At 47.3% G+C, this 15,922-nt stretch overlaps 1 protein-coding gene across 13 annotated transcripts in view; it reads right to left on the reverse strand.

Moving 5' to 3' along the window:
* Window positions 1–238: 238 nt before the first annotated feature.
* Window positions 239–15,922, reverse strand: part of TTLL3 (tubulin tyrosine ligase like 3) — a 28,036-nt gene continuing 12,352 nt past the window's right edge. For 6 of the 13 annotated variants that reach the window (XM_039231336.1, XM_039231337.1, XM_039231338.1 and 3 more), the window contains 6 exons: window positions 14,738–14,886; window positions 11,533–11,776; window positions 10,178–10,613; window positions 3,272–3,707; window positions 2,353–2,579; window positions 239–2,149 (listed from right to left, as the gene is read on the reverse strand). In XM_039231336.1, coding sequence (XP_039087267.1) covers window positions 1,856–2,149; window positions 2,353–2,579; window positions 3,272–3,707; window positions 10,178–10,613; window positions 11,533–11,776; window positions 14,738–14,886 — 1,786 coding nt within the window. In that variant the 3' untranslated portion in view covers window positions 239–1,855. The other 7 variants (XM_039231349.1, XM_039231339.1, XM_039231348.1 and 4 more) reach the window with 5 other exon arrangements.

Genomic DNA, 15,922 nt, shown 5'->3' on the forward strand with positions numbered 1-15,922 from the left:
CTGTAGCCATTTTAAGTGGTTCAGTGGCATTAGGTGCAGGTACACTGTTGTGCAGTCGTCCCATCGTCTTACAGAACCGAAGCTCTGCCCCACGAAACACCGACTCCCCATCTGTCTCCCAGTGGCCCCCGCTCTCCTTTGTCTCTATGATCTGACTACGCTGGGGACACGATATTGAAATGAAGATCTCAGATCTTTTACAGTAAACAGCTGTGAAACATATCAGACATACAAAGAGTACATAAACATCTCTGCGATTTAAAGAATTACAAAGTGACGCCCATTTAACCACCGCTCAGGGCATGAAACAGAAACATGCCTCTCCCTCCTCTTTAGGGTACCAGTTCTCAACCCTGGTCTCACAGTAGAACCCCCTCCACCTCCCTCTCAGGAAGCTTAAAAAAAAAAAAGCCCCACACCTTCCCCGTGATTCTGCACCCCAAAGATACCAATTTAAGCAGTCTGGGCCGGAGACCCTGGTATCCATCTTTTAAGCTCCCCCAAGGGGTTCTATTATTCATTCTAGGTTGGAAATCCCTACTGACATGGGAGCTTCCCTTGCTTGTCTTGTTAGGGTTTCCCACTTACACATGCATCCCCCCTCGACAATATACTTTGTTTTGCCCGATTTTGGTCTTTCCAGAAGCAGAGTCATGCCGTGTATGTCCTTTTGTGATCTTGTTCCACGCCGCGGAAGGCATCTGTGATGTACGGCCTGGGCTTGAATTCCAGTGCATGACCACACCAGTCTATCCATTCTGTTAGTGGACAGTTAGGGCATTTAGCTGTCAGCACAACAGTGGTGTGAACCCACCTGTGTGCACTTCCTGGTTCGGTTTTGCAAGAGGTGCTGCATCAGAATACATGTATGTCCACTTGACTAGTATCGTTAGTTCCCTAGGGCTGCTGTCCCAAACTACCACACCCGAGTGGCTTAAAACAACAGAAATCATTTTGTCACAGATGTGCTTGGAGGCCAGTCTGAAGTCAAGTTGTCAACAGGGCCGTGCTCTCTGAGGCCTCTCGGGGTGAACCCTCCCTTTCCTCTTTCAGCTTCGGGTGGTTCCAAGCCTTGACTTATGGCTGTTCTCACAGCAGCCTGCCTCCATCTTCCCATGGCCTTCTCGTGTCTGTGTCTTCTGACTCACATAAAGACACCTGTCATTGGATTTAGGGCCCGCCCACCTGCATAATCCAGAGTACTTTCACCTCAAGACCTTTAACTTAAGCACATCTACAAAGACTCTTTGTCCAAATGAAGTTATTCAGTTTCCAGGCAGATGTATCTTTGGGTGTAGCGGGGACTGCCACTCAACCCACTACAACTAAGAAATACCAAAGTTTCTCAGATGGTTTGTTTGACATTACCTTTGTAGGCAACCACAGCCCCCTGCTGAGGAAGGGGCGGACCCACTCCCTCTGGAGAGGGGCTGGGTTAGGGCAAGGTTCCTGCTTCCTTCATCTCATGCTGTAAATCGCACGCCCTTAGGTGTCACTCTCCTGCCCGCCAGCTTCTCCCCTGGGCTCGGCGCTTGGGGACCTCCCAGTGGTGAGCAGTCCGGCAGTGTGTCCTAGCTTTCTCACTGCCACATGATCTTGGGCAAGCCATGGCTTCTCATTCAGACTCTGACTGCTCATCTATAAAGTGAGGCTAATCGCCCCCATCCAAAGGTCAGGGATGCCAGGGAGTCCCTGAATAGGAAGCCCCATGTCTGTCGTGAGTGGGAGAATTCCGGCCCTTGCTTTGTGGAAGGCCGCTGATGGCCTGCAGCTCTCATTCTGGACCTTGGGGTGCAGGGCCTCCGCCTACCCTCTCTTCACCCTCCAATAGGAATGGAGCCAAGCCCAGGATACTTCACTTGCTCCTTTTTATTTGGCACTGCATCCGGGATAGGGGCAGTGAGGATCGAAGCAAGGGCTTCTGAAGCCTCATGTCCCGCATGCCCCCTAGACCCTGGTATGCACTGATAAAGGGCAGGGGGCCTGGAAGGCTCAGTGTCTTCAGGAGGCATGCCTCAGCCTTGGGTTTGTCACAGAGTCTGGCCTTGAACTTGCCTTTGGCCTTGATCTTTCTGTGGGTGCTAGGAAGATTTCCAACCTCGAAGGGTAGAGGCCACAAGGCACTTCCAGGACAGGGACCACGAATACACTGGGGAGCAACAGCCTCAGTGTGAAAGGGGGAAGAAGGGGAAGAGGTGATCAGGAAATCTGTTCAGCAAGGGGGTTCTGAGAAAAAAAAGCCGTTCCCTTGGGGCTCCAGCTAGCCCGGGAGCTGCCCTCGCCCGTGCCCTCCAGCCCCGACCCCAGTATTCAGCACTGCCCACCAGGTGCAAGTCATAGCTCAAGGCCCACCTTTCTTGGTTTCAGGGCGTTGGATGCCAACTTGAGCTCAGGGTTAGATGGGAAGGAAATCAAAACCTTGGCGGTAGGGAGAGTCATCAAGGCCTTGCCTGTGGTTGACAGGGCCTTAGAGCCCACCAACTTGCTGTGCTGCAGTCTGAGGACCGGGCCCTGGCATCGGAGCGGATGGGGAGGAGGCAGCCAGGCCTTCGGGTAGAGGCTCGGGAAGTGGTAAGGGGCTGTGGGAGCAAGAGGGGCCGTCAGGGCCTGGGGAGGGCCCAAGGCTCACCAGCACCCCTCAAGGTGTGCGTGGAGGGTGGAAAGGTGGGGGAAGATGAGGGCTGGGGTGTGAGATGGCAAATGGAGCCCTCCCAGCTCCTCCTCCTCCAGAGGCCATGGGAAGAACGCGGGATTTGGAGCCCAACAGACCTGGTCTGCATCCCAGCTCTGCCCCTCCTGAGATGTGCAACCTCGGGCAGCTTCCTTAAACTTCCTGATGCCTCGGCTGGAAAATGGGGATAATAGCACCTACCTTGCTAGGTGGTGAGGAGCTGGCTGGGGAGCGGCCCAGTGTAAATTGTTAAGTGCCCTACGATTAGCTCCTTTCCCCCAGAGGCAACTTTGCATGGAGGCAAAGGCAGAATACTGCTAGAGGGAAAGCTTGGGCTCTGAGGAGAGATGGACCCTGGACTGAGTCCTGGAATCTGGGAAGTACGTAGCGCTACCTTGCAGGGTGACTGCTTTGCAGGGAACGATATTCATTTGGTCATGCATTTTTAAAAAATACTTTGCAAGTGGTGGCTCTTACTTGCTACTGGTGCCTTTTTGGTGGGGCTACGGTGGGGCTGCAAATCCACGTGGTTAGGAGGGGCTTGGAGAATAGGAAGAAAATGCCTTGGGACCCTGGGGTGTTTGGGGGGAGTGGTCTTACCCAGGGCCTGGGGGTTCTTCAGACTCAATGGCAATCTGTTCAACGGGTGGGGCTGCCTGTCCCCACTAGCAAAGGTCATGGTGAAAATGCAGCCCATCCTGGTGTTGGGGGGTTCCCACTTCCGGAGACTGGGGTGGGCCAGGGCTGTGGCACATTTCGCCTTGCCTTTCTTCCCCTTTCCAGGGGCTGAGGTGGTGGCAGTGGAGACTGGCTTCTCAGTGTGCCCCAGGCTCCTGGCCCCAGCAGCCTTCCTAGGAGCTGACCTGTGGGTAACGGTCCCTGAGTCCTTGCCTTCCCCAGAGCCTCGCTGGGTCAGCAGCTGAGGGAGGGCCGGGCGGACCCCCATCCGCCGATGACACATTGCCAGGGGCTTCTTGATGGTGGAGCCTTCTACCAGGAGCCGGATACCCACATACTGGGGTACCTCCACGGCGGGCTGTGGGAAAGAGGAGAGGAGGCCCGTTGAGACGGTGGTGCTGGCATTAATTTCTGGGTTGAGAAACTGGGAGCTCATCTCTGTCCTCTAAGGGGTCTGGCTCAAGAGGCCTGAAATCAGTACCTAGAAAGTCACAGAGTCCCTGGGATTAGTAACCCAGTGGAGTCAGGGAGTCTTAGTTAGGCCCGCATTAGGAGCCCCTGCCCTTTGCCCTCCTGAACGCCCCCAGTCCCGGCTGAACTGTGTATGCTTCTGCTCCACAAGCCACGGCTGATGGGCAGCTTCCTGAGTTATGCCAGATTCTGTGCAGACAGAATTTGAGTTATGTCGGCCAGACAGTTAAGAGGCTTGGAGCCTGCCTAGAGCCTTGCATGAACCTATTATGGGGAAGCAGAAACGAAGAGCCTTAATGAAGGCATTCGATCGAGAGAATGAAGCAGCAAATTTGCTGAAGGAGGCAGACAGAGATCCAGGCAAGGAGGTGCTGTACAATTTTCAGCTCTGATTAAGCCAGCAGAACCTCCTACAGCTATGCTCCAGGACAGCCTCCCTGTGTCTTGCTAATGACCCCTTTTTAACCATGAGCTGGTTTGAGGGGTTTTCTGTGTCAACAATGGATCCCGATTAAAATCTATCAGAGTCACTTGCAGCTTGTAAAAAATACAAATATCAGAGCTGCCGCAAAGCCCCTTTAATCAAAACCGGGTATCAAAATAAGTCAGTGAAAAGGATGACAGGATTATGTGTCATGGGCGCTAAGTACCACTTTACAAAGTAACTGATCATTGCAAAGGGGAGGATGCAACTCACAATGGAGAGATCTGGTAGCTACCACCTAAACCCCATGGCCAGAGCTAGCATCACTAATCACAAGACACCCACAGTGTGTGCCTTGTGTTGCCATATGAGGTACCCAGCATCACCTCTCAAGTGTTCTTGCCAAAAATGTTTTACCTGAACCTTATCAAGCTGTTTGGCCCAACTTCTAGTTTATAGGACATTGAGATAACAGAACAGTCTAAATAGAAACAATCAGATAAATCCAGAATGTGGGACAGTTCTACAAAACAACCAACCTGGTCCCTTCAAAAGATTAGGGGTGACGGAAAACAGTGCTGCTGTTCTAGATTAAAAGAGATTAAAGAGCACCAAAAAGAATAAAGACCTGTAATAAATGTAACCAAGGAAATGAAAGACCTGTACACTGAAAGCTAAGATAGTGATGAAAAAAAAAACTGAAGACACAAATAAACGGAAAGACATTCTGTGCTGATGAATGAATGTTATTAAATTATCCATGCTACTCAAAGCAATCTACAGATTTAACGCAATCTCGATCAAAATGCCAAAAGCATTTTTCACAAAAAGAAAAATTTCCAAAACTTATATGGAACCACAAAACACTCTGCATAGCCAAAACAATCTTTTTTTTTTTTTTAAGATTTTTATTTTTAAGTAGTCTCTGTGCCCAACGTGGGGCTTGACTTTACAACTCCAAGACGACAAGTCACACACTCTACCAACTGAGCCAGCCAGGTGCCCCCAAACAGTCTTGAGAAAGAAGAACAGAAGTTGGAAGCATCATGCTTACTGACGACAAACTATATGACAAAGCACAGTAATCAAACAGTATGGTACTGGCATTAAAAAATGCACATAGACCTACTGAACAGAATACAGAGCTGCCCAGAAATAATCCCATGCATAAATGGTGAATTAATTTAAGACGAAAGAAGATACAAGAATATTCACTGGGGAAAGGGCAGACTCTTCGATAAACGGTGCTGGGAAACCTGGACAGCCACACGCAAAAGAATGAACCTGGACCACTATCTTATAACACACACAAAAACCAACTCAGAATGGATTAAAGTGAATTTAAGACCTGAAACCATAAAACTCCTCAGAGAAAACATAGGCAAGTAAGGTCTATGACATCTGTCTTGGCAATGATTTTTTGGATTTGATACCAAAAGCAAAGGCAACAAAAACAAAAATAAACACGTGGGACTACCTCTAACTAAAAAGCTTCTGAACAGCAAAGGAAACCAACAACAAAGTGAAAAGGCAACCTACCCAATGGGAGGAAATATGTGCAAATCATGTCTGATAAGGGGCTAGCATCCAAAATACACAAAGAACTCATACAACTCAATGGCAATGACAATAGTCTTATTTAAAAATGGGCAGAGGATCCAAGAAGACATTTTTTCCAAAGATGACCAATAGATGGCCAACCGACACATGAAAATGTTTCAACAGGAGCCCCTGGGTGGCTCAGTCGGTGAAGTGTCCGACTTCAGCTCAGATCATGATCTCACAGTTCGTGGGTTTGAGCCCTGCGTCAGGCTCTTGTGCTGACAGCTCAGACCCTGGAGCCTGCTTCGGATTCTGTGTCTCCCTCTCTCTCTGCCCCTCCCCTGCGTGTGCTCTGTCTCTCTCTCTCTCTCAAAAATAAAGAAACATTGAAAAAAATGTTAAAAAAAATAAAAAAAGAAGAAAGAAAGTGTGTTCAACATCACTAATCATCAGGGCAATCCAAATTAAAACCATAATAGGCTATTACCTCACACCTGTTAGAATGGCTATTATCAAAAAGAAACAGGGTTGGTGAGGATGTGGAGAAAAGGGAACGCTTGTGCGCTGTTAGTGGGAATATAAATTGGTGCAGCCACTGTGAAAAACAGTATTGAGGTTCCTCAAAAAATTAACAATAGAAATATGATATGATCCAGCAATTCTACTTCTGGGTATTTATCCAATGCAAACAAAAAACATTACTAACTTGAACAAGTATCTGCACCTCCATGCTAATGGCAGCATTATTCACAATATCCAAGACATAGAAGCAATCCATGTCCATCCATCAACGGATGAATGAATAAAGAAAATATGAGTGTCTATCTATCTATCATGGAATGCTATTCAGCCATAAAAAGAAGGAAATCTTGCCATTTGTATAACATGGATGGGTTTTGAGGGAAGAAATTACGCTAGTGAGGAAAGTCAGAGAGAATGACAAATATCTCATGATATAAATTATACGTGGAACCTGAAATAAACATAAAAACAAAACCAGAAACAAAAACCCTGAACTCATAGACACAGAGAACAGATTAGTAGTTGCCAGAGGCAGTGGGCAATATGGATGAAGGGGGTCCAGGTACAACTGTCCAGTTATAAAATAAATAAGCCAGGGATGTAATGTAACATATAGTTAATAATACTGTATTGCGTATTTGAAAGTTGCTAAGAGAGTAGACCTTTTAATTTTTCACTAGAAGAAAATAAAATTGTAACTGTGTGTGATAATGGATGTTAACTAGACTTATTGTGGTGATCACTTCACAATATATACAAATATCAAATCATTCATTATGTCGTATACCTGAATCGAATATAGTATTCCATGTTAATTACATCTCAATAAGCAACAACTTCAGAGAGATCTAAGTCCTTTAAAGCAGCTTCGGATCTTTTAAGCAACCCAAGGGCATACTTATATGTCTTATGTTTAAGTCTTTAACACATTGTGAGTTAACAGGGCGGTAGGCACTCTCTGTTAACAGTAGGGCTTCTAGAATTGTGAGGGCTGTTGTCTTGTAGTAGCCTCACAGAGAGGAGAGCTGTCTCTAAGAATTGTGGATATGGCTTAGGTGTAATAGAAGAGAGTATAAATTTGATACATAAGAAACCCACAAAGTTTTTAAAAATATGCACTTGGACTGAAAGGGACAGACACAATATGAAATCAAAGAGGCTTCTGTATCCAGGTAACAGACTAAGAACTATTGAGGATGTTCATGGGAAAGGATGATTTAGGGCTGAACGGAGATTCCAATGGATGAAAGCAAGAGCCACAGAGAATTCCTAGGAAGTTAACGAGGGTCCTAATAGCAAAACTGGAAATGTGTGCCGGACTAGATTTCAGAGTTGCTATGGACCAATGCTTCCCGTGTACTTCCTACTCTGTGTCTCCATTTTGAATGGGAGAATCATTAAAGGAAAAAAGTAGGACAAAGTAAGACAAAAACAACCAGTGCAAATGGTGAATCTTCATGACATGTTGGTTTAAAAAAAGAAAAACAAGGGTGCCTGGGCAGCTCAGTCAGTTGAGCAACTGATGATTTTGGCTCAGGTCATGATCTCATGGTTGGTCGGTCGGTCGGTCGGTCATGAGATGGAGCCCCATATTGGGCTCAGTGTGGGGCATGGAGCCTCTCTCCCTGCCCCTTCCCCACATGTACACATGTGATCTCTCTCTCTCTCTCTCTCTCAAAACAAACAAATTGTTTTAATTAATAAAAGTTAAAAACAAAAACAAAAAGCCATAAAAGATTTTCAGGACAACTAAGACATCTGAAAAATGCAGATGTGTAGACCCTGAGCGGGACGTTTTAGAACAGTCTCTGGGGGTGGAGCTTCCTGAGACCTGTGTTTTTGGGAAGCTTGCCGAGTGATTCTGGCCTGTGAACCAGCATTTGGTAACCATTGTGCTAGAATGTTCCCTTCTCCCTTGGCTTTGTCCTATTTTCCTATCCTTATATTTGTTTTTTGAAACCAATATGCCAATATTGATTTATGATCAGTAAATGTGACAAAGACCAGGACATTTGGGTCATGTAATTAGCATGTTCTCTATCCGTGGCCAAACTTTGATAGAAGCCAAATCCTTTTTTTTTTTTTTTTTTAATGTTTATTTATTTACTTTAGGAGACAGAGGGAGAGAGAGAATCCTAAGCAGGTTCTACACTCAGCACTCAGTGTGAAGCCTGATGCAGGGCTCTATTTTACGACAGCCAGATCATGACGTGAGTCAAAATCAAGAGTCGGAAGTTTAACCAGCTGAGCCACTCAGGTGCCCCAATAGAAGTCGAAACCTAATCAGAATGATACTTAGGATTAGGATAGTTAATTTAATTGCCATGAGAAATTGCAGAGTTCAGAAACACTTGAAATTGGTTTTCTGATTTTTAAAAACGGTATTCTATTCCGTAAGTGGACTCAAATCTCTTTCTGGAACAAGGCAAGTAAAATTAGTATAAAAGGAATAAAATAGTAACAATAATAACAGTAGCAGCAGCTTCCACTGACTGACTCTTCCTGTATGTCCAGGCATACGTGATGCCACCTTTCATGAGACACCTGATGACCTTATCAGGTACTAACAATAGCTAAAACATGGAGTATTTATGATGTTCAACCACTGTTCTGAAGGGCTTTACCTATATCCTCATTTAATTATCACAACCTTATGAGGTAGGGATTATATTGAGTCCTGCTTTACAGATGGGGAAACAGATTCCTAGGGGTTAGGGAATTGTTCAAAGTCACACAGCTCATACTTAGTGAGCACAGATTTGAACCCAGGGAGGTTTGGCTTTTAACACTTCGCTATATGCCTCTCTAGAAATGCGATCCCCATGTATATTTTTGTTATTGTTAGTGATACAATTAATTTTTCATTTGTTTTAATTCCAGTGTAGTTAACAGTCTTATATTAGTTTCCGGTGTACAATATAGCAATTCAACAATTCCACACACTACTCCATGCTCATCAAGATAAGTGTACTCTTAAACCTCTTCACCTGCTTCACTCATCCCCCACCCCCACCCCCCTCTGGTAGCCATCAGTTTGTTCTCTATAGTTAAAAGTCTGGTTTGGGGCTTCTGGGTGGCTCAGCGGGTTAAGTGTCTGACTTTGGCTCAGGTCATGATCTCAGAGTTCATGAGTTCGAGCCCCACATCGGGCTCTGTGCTGACAGCTCGGAGCCTGGAGCCTTCTTCGGATTCTGTATCTCCCTCTCTCTCTGCCCTTCCCCGTTCATACTCTGTCTCTCTCTCTCCCTCAAAAAAAGTAAACGTTAAAAAAGAATTTTTTTTAAGTCCAGTTTTAGGTTTGGCTTTTTTTCCCCCTTTGTTTTGTTTCTTAAATTCCACATGAGTGAAATCATATGGTATCTTTCTCTTCCTGGCTTATTTCACTTAGCATTATGCTCTCTAGATCTATCCATGTTGTTGCCGATGGCAAGATTTCACTTTTATGGCTGAGTAATGTTCCACTGTATATACTACATTTTCTTTATCCATTCATCTATTGATGGACACTTAGGCTACTTCCATAATTTGGCCATTGTAAATAATGCTGTAATAAACCTAGGGTGCACATATCCCTTCCAGTTAGTGTCTTTATATTCTTTGGGTAAATATCCACTAGCGCCATTACTGGATCACAGGGATGACTCCCACATATTAACTCATGTTCACTCTCCCAAACCCTGTGAGAAAGATGGTAACGGCATCTTCATTTTACAGATGAGAAAATGGAAGAGTGGCTTTACTGAGTCATTGTGGCAGGACCAGAACTTGAACCAGGGCTGTCTGCCTGCAGTGCCCTGTGCTTCACGAGGGGGGTGCCTGGAAGAGGGGGGAAGACTCCCTGGGGTCCTGCCTGGGCCCAGCCGCCTCACCTGCTTGTAGATGAGCTCGAAGGCTCCTGTGTCACTGTTGCGGTCTAGCCGCCGGTCGATAACCACTCGCAGGGTGTCAGCTTGCACGCCTGCGCAGAGCCGGGCGGTGACAGCCGTGGAGGGGGCCATGGTGGGGCTGGCATTGATCTCAATCAGCCAGGGCTGGAAGTCCTCACCAAACACGAAGTCAGCACCGTAGAGCTCGAAGCTGGCCTTCCGGCACTGCACGGTGTCCTGGGAGGTCTGCAAGGCATGGATCACAGCGGCCTTCATGCCAGGCACGATGACAGTGGACCAGGCGTTTGGGGCCCCCATCTCCCGCAGGTGGGCCTGGAACTTCTGGCTTGACCACATGTTGTCCGAGGGCAGCAGCGGGTGCCGATGGCATGAATTCTCCAGGTGCTTCTGGATGGAGTTGTTGCACAGGTGCACTGAGCTGGGGCAGAGAGCAGAAGGCCCTGGAGTCAACAAGCCTGCTCAAGTCCCACCTTCACCCCGACTAGTTGTGACATCGTCTCACCCAAGTGCTCCTTCACATCTGTCAAACGGGGGGAAACAGCACCCACTTCACTGGGTTTTCACGAATGACTGAGATAATATGCATGAAGCACTTGGTACCCATCACATATGCAGCGTTCAGTAACTAACCGACCGCTATGAGTTTCATAACAGTGCCTCCATTCTTCAGATGTGAAAAAAGCAGCTTAACGAGGTTTCACTTGACCAAAGTCACACTCCCTAGAAGCTGCAGAGATGGAATCCGAACCCAGGGCTCAACAAGACTTTCTCTCACTCCCCAAGTTAATACTGCAACCTGACTCTCCGCTCTAGATTTCTCCTGAACCCCCTGACCCTGCTCCACAGTCTTTGTTAAATAACACGTATCATTGTATTATCTATTAGATAATTCTACTTATTGTATTCAGTGTTTATGAGTAACGGCATTAAAACGATGCCTTATCAGCATAAGATACTTCACGTCACTCATTCTAAAAGAGATAAAAGTAAAATAAGATAACCATGTTTTACTCGAGTGGCAAAAATCATCAACAGTGTCGGGTAGGACGCAGGCAGACACACTTCATACGTGTCCACCTTACGTGTCACAGGCAGACACACTTCATACGTGTCCACCTTACGTGTGGGAATGTGAACCTTGAGAGCTGGGCTCTTGTTTTATTCACTGCTGTATCTCTGGAGCGTAGAACACACTTGGTAGGTATCTGCTGGATGGACGGAGAACCTGCCTGTGTGCAGACTGGGACTGGAGCCCAGCGTTGCACTGGGAGCCACCTGTCGCTTGTCAGCTCCGCAGCCAGACGGAAAGCTCATAGAACATAAGGGATGGGGCTCACTTGTCCAGGTTCGTCAAGGAGAAGGGCTGCGTGGAGAAGCGGATGTAGCTGTCACGGTAGAACCACACGGTCAGTGGGTTCCAGTCAGTCACCAGGAACCACTGTCTCAGGTCAAACTTGGTGCCAAAGATGAGCAGGGGCCGCTCAATATACTTCTGTACCACCCACTTGCCGTCCTTCATCATCGTGGGGTTGCCGTCTACCAGCTTCAGCATCTCCTCCAGGTGGTCCATACACATGATGCCTAAGGGGGAAACAGGGTGGTCAGGGCAGCTTGGGCTGGAAGAGCCCGGGTACCACGGACAGCTCATCTTTTTTTTTTTTTTTTTTTTTAATATTTTTATTTATTTCTAGGAGAGAGAGAGAGAGACAGCGTGAGCAGGGGAGGGTCAGAGAGAGAGGGAGTCACAGACTGAAACAGGCTCCAGGCTCAGAGCTGGCAGTCAGCACAGAGCCCGACGCGGGGCCCGAACCCACGAACCGCGAGATCATGACCTAAGCGAGAGTCGGACGCTTAACCGACTAAGCCACCCAGGCGCCCCAACGGACAGCTCATCTTAAGCCCTCATCCCCACAGAGCTGCTAGGCCTTTGGCAAAGCTGAGACTCTGCGAAAGATTTTTTTAAAAACTGGGGGGGAGTAGGGGCGTCTGGGTGGCTCTATCGTTTACGTGACTGGCTTCGGCTCAGGTCATGATCTACAATCCGTGAGTTCAGCACATGGGGCGCTGTGCTGACAGCTCAGAGCCTGGAGCCTGCTTCGGAGTCTGTGTCTCCCTTTCTCTCTGCCCCTCCCCTGCTCACGCGCTCTCTCTCTCTTTTTTTTCTTAATTTTTTTTTTAAATGTTTTATTTATTTCTAGGAGAGAGAGAGAGACAGCGTGAGCAGGGGAGGGTCAGAGAGAGATGGAGTCACAGACTCTGAAACAGGCTCCAGGCTCTGAGCTGGCAGTCAGCGCAGAGCCCGACTCGGGGCTCGAACCCACGAACCACGAGATCATGACCGCGAGAAGCGAAAATCGGGCGCTTAACCGACTAAGCCACCCAGGCGCCCCTTGCTCTCTCTCTCTCTTAAAAAATAAATACTAAAAAAATTTTTTTTAAGATTAAAAAATTGTTTTAATTAACCTCTTTGGTTTGATTGAAAAGTAATATATGCACACGTAAAAATTCAAACCACATTGGGCTTTTTAAAATACCATATGCATATATGACTTTAACTTCTTCGCAATAATTAACAGAATATAAAACATAAAAGCAGGAAGTACAAAGGGTATAGAATAAAAAGATACTTCTTTCACAGAGGCAGCCAACTGCCGCTTCCGGGTCCAGTGGATACATTTCCAAATTATGGGAGAGTCTGTGTGCCTCAGTCTGATAAGGTTCTATGCCTCTAACAAAACATGTTAAGGATTTCAAATAGTTCTTGGCCTATGGTGAGCATTCAGTAAATGTTAACACCTATCATTATTATTAGCTATCTGTAGAATAAATTGCTAGCTGTAGATATGCTGGCTCCAAGGGTATGTACATTTTTTCATTTTATATTACAAAAGATGTTCTACCAATCTGCACTCCCAGCAAAAGTATATGAGATTATGTATCTGCCCACACCCTGCCCAACACTATGGATTATTCTGGCCATTCTCTTAGGTAGAAAATAGTTACCTTATTTTAATTTTCTCTCTTTTATAACAAGTGATGTTAAGTACCTTATACTTAAAAGGCATCATTTTAATGCCGATAGATATCAGAATCACACTGTAAACATACGTGCTCACAAGTCAATCTCACTCCTTCATTGTCTGGCCCCCAAAGCGGCCTGATCACCTGCCAATGGCACAGAATAACTTGTGTCTGGTTCCCAAGCCAGATCCTTTCTTAAATGATGAGAATGATCATCAAGATTCCCAAGAACATAATGCCTTGTATAACCAAAAATTAAGGCTATTCATGTCCATTGACCCAGCAATTTCTTTTTTAAGAATTTATCCTAGGGGCGCCTGAGTGGCTCAGTTGGTTAGGTGCCCAACTTCGGCTCAGGTCATGACCTCGCGGTTCGTGAGTTCAAGCCCCACCCTGGGCTCTGTGCTGACGACTCGGAGCCTGGAGCCTGCTTCGGATTCTGTGTCTCCCTCTCTCTCTCTGCTCCTCCCCTGCTCATGTTCTCTCTCTCCCAAAGAATAAACAAACGTGAAATTAAGGGAGGCTTTTGCTTTCTTTTTTCTATTTTTTCTGTATTGTCGAATCCTTTTTTAAATAATAAATACATATTTTTAAAACTGGAAAAAAAAAACCAACCCCACAGTATTTACAAGGTAGGAAAAGAAAAGACCAAGAGGCCGGTTTTGAAGTGACACGGGGATGTCACTCAGTGTCCGGACCTTCAGTAGCTTCCCCTGGACATGAACAAACTCAGTATTTGGAAGGATCTGGTGCCAAAAGTCTGTTTTCCACATCTTGTGAGTCCTTAACCAGTGTTTTAAGGGCTGGGCTAATGCACCAACCCAACTTGATGGCTCCCCTGTTATAATTCCACTCACACTGGGCTGAGGGGCCAGGACAGTAGGTAAAAATAATAGCACTTATACAGCAGTTACTATGTAAAAGCACATATCACACTCACTTATCCTCTTGAGAAGGTAAAGTTGGCTCCATTTACCAAACGATGAAATGAGGTAGGACACAGGTTGACTCTCCTGCCCCAAGTCTTACAGATAGTAGGAGGCAGAGTGTGGGCTTGGCCTGACGTAGTCTGGCTCCCAGCATCCATACCCTTAAGCACATGCTATGCTTCACAAGGATGCTCTGGTCAAGTCAGAGAGCCCATCGATGATAGACTACTGCACGTGAGGATCACCAGACACACCTAAAGCATTAACCCAACTCTGAGAGCCAATGTTTATGGGGTGATCACCCTGTGCCAGGCACCATGCTGAGATTTCGGCGTGTCTGGAGAGTTAGCCACACTACCTCATTTAATCCTCGCCTCACAGGAGGTTACTCTCCCCTCTCACAGATGAAGGAACTGAGGTTCAGAGAGGTGGTGTAACTTACTCAAGATCACACAGACTATTAGTAGCAAAGCTAGGATTCGAACCCAGGCAGTTTGGGTCCAACATGTCCTGCACTATTAACCTCCCCAGCCTCTAGGCTGGAGAGGCAGGCTGTAGGGCGCTGGTGCAGGAAGCAGGGGCTGACCCCCACCTCGTCCTCGGGACTTGGCTCCCGGCTTCACGATCCAGACGTTGCGATCTCCTTCCATGTCCATCTGTGGCACCACGGCCCGCAGCTGCTGCAGGATGTCCTCACAGCGCTGCGTCTGGGTGTCGAGGTGCCTGAGTTCTGCCCCCTCGCTGTGGGGAGATGAGGGGATTGGGCAAGGCTGGGTCTGGGGGCAGCCTGGTGGATGAGGCAAGAGGAAGCACAAGCCCCCTGGCCATGGTCCAACACACCCTCCCCCGAGATACCCAGTTAGGTCTCTTCCAAACCCCCATCCCATCCTAAGCTGCCCCCCCATTCTCACTGGCCCAGGGTGCCCCCTGAGAATGCTAGAACACGAGGGGGTGACATTCCACTTGTCACATGCCCTCCTGTTCCAACACCCCGCCCTCTGTGCCTACCTTCTGTTACAACAGAACTGCCGTCGGCAGAATGTGATCACGCCAGCATCTGGCGACGAGGCGCTACTAGGTGCCAGGGGTAGTGCCAGGGGCTTCACATACATTATCGCTAATCCTCTCTATGGCCTTGCCAGGGAAGTATTACTCGTCCCGCCCTGGAGACGTGGACACTGAAGCCGGGAGACTTCAGAGGACTTGCCCGAGGCCACATACTGAGTCAAGTGGCTGCGTCAGGATGCAAACGCTGTCCTGCTTGATCCCTCCATCCACTGGTACTTTTTGGAGTACCAGTTTTGGAGGGTTCATTCTCCTCCAAACTAACCTGGGTGATAGGTTGGTCTTCTCCTGGTCTAACTCTTTTTTTTTTTTTTTTTTTATATTTTTTTAATTTATTTCTAGGAGAGAGAGAGAGAGAGAGACAGTGCGAGCAGGGGAGGGTCAGAGAGAGAGGGAGTCACAGACCGAAACAGGCTCCAGGCTCCGAGCTGGCAGTCAGCACAGAGCCCGACGCGGGGCTCGAACCCACGAACCGCGAGATCACGACCTAAGCGAAAGTTGGACGCTCAACCGACTAAGCCACCCAGGCGCCCCTGGTCTAACTCTTTCTAAGCACATCCGTATCACACATCTCCTCGGCTTGTTTTCTTCGCATCACTTACCACGCAATACCTACGCTTATTTGGTTACTGTGTCTGTCTCCCTTCACTGGAATCCAAGCTCCATAAGAGCAGGGACATTTTTTACAGTCGTTATTCTGCTGTGCTCCCAT

Source organism: Hyaena hyaena, unplaced genomic scaffold (assembly GCF_003009895.1).
Source record: "Hyaena hyaena isolate Hyena2069 unplaced genomic scaffold, ASM300989v1 scaffold_56, whole genome shotgun sequence".
NCBI classification, from domain to species: Eukaryota; Metazoa; Chordata; class Mammalia; order Carnivora; family Hyaenidae; genus Hyaena; species Hyaena hyaena.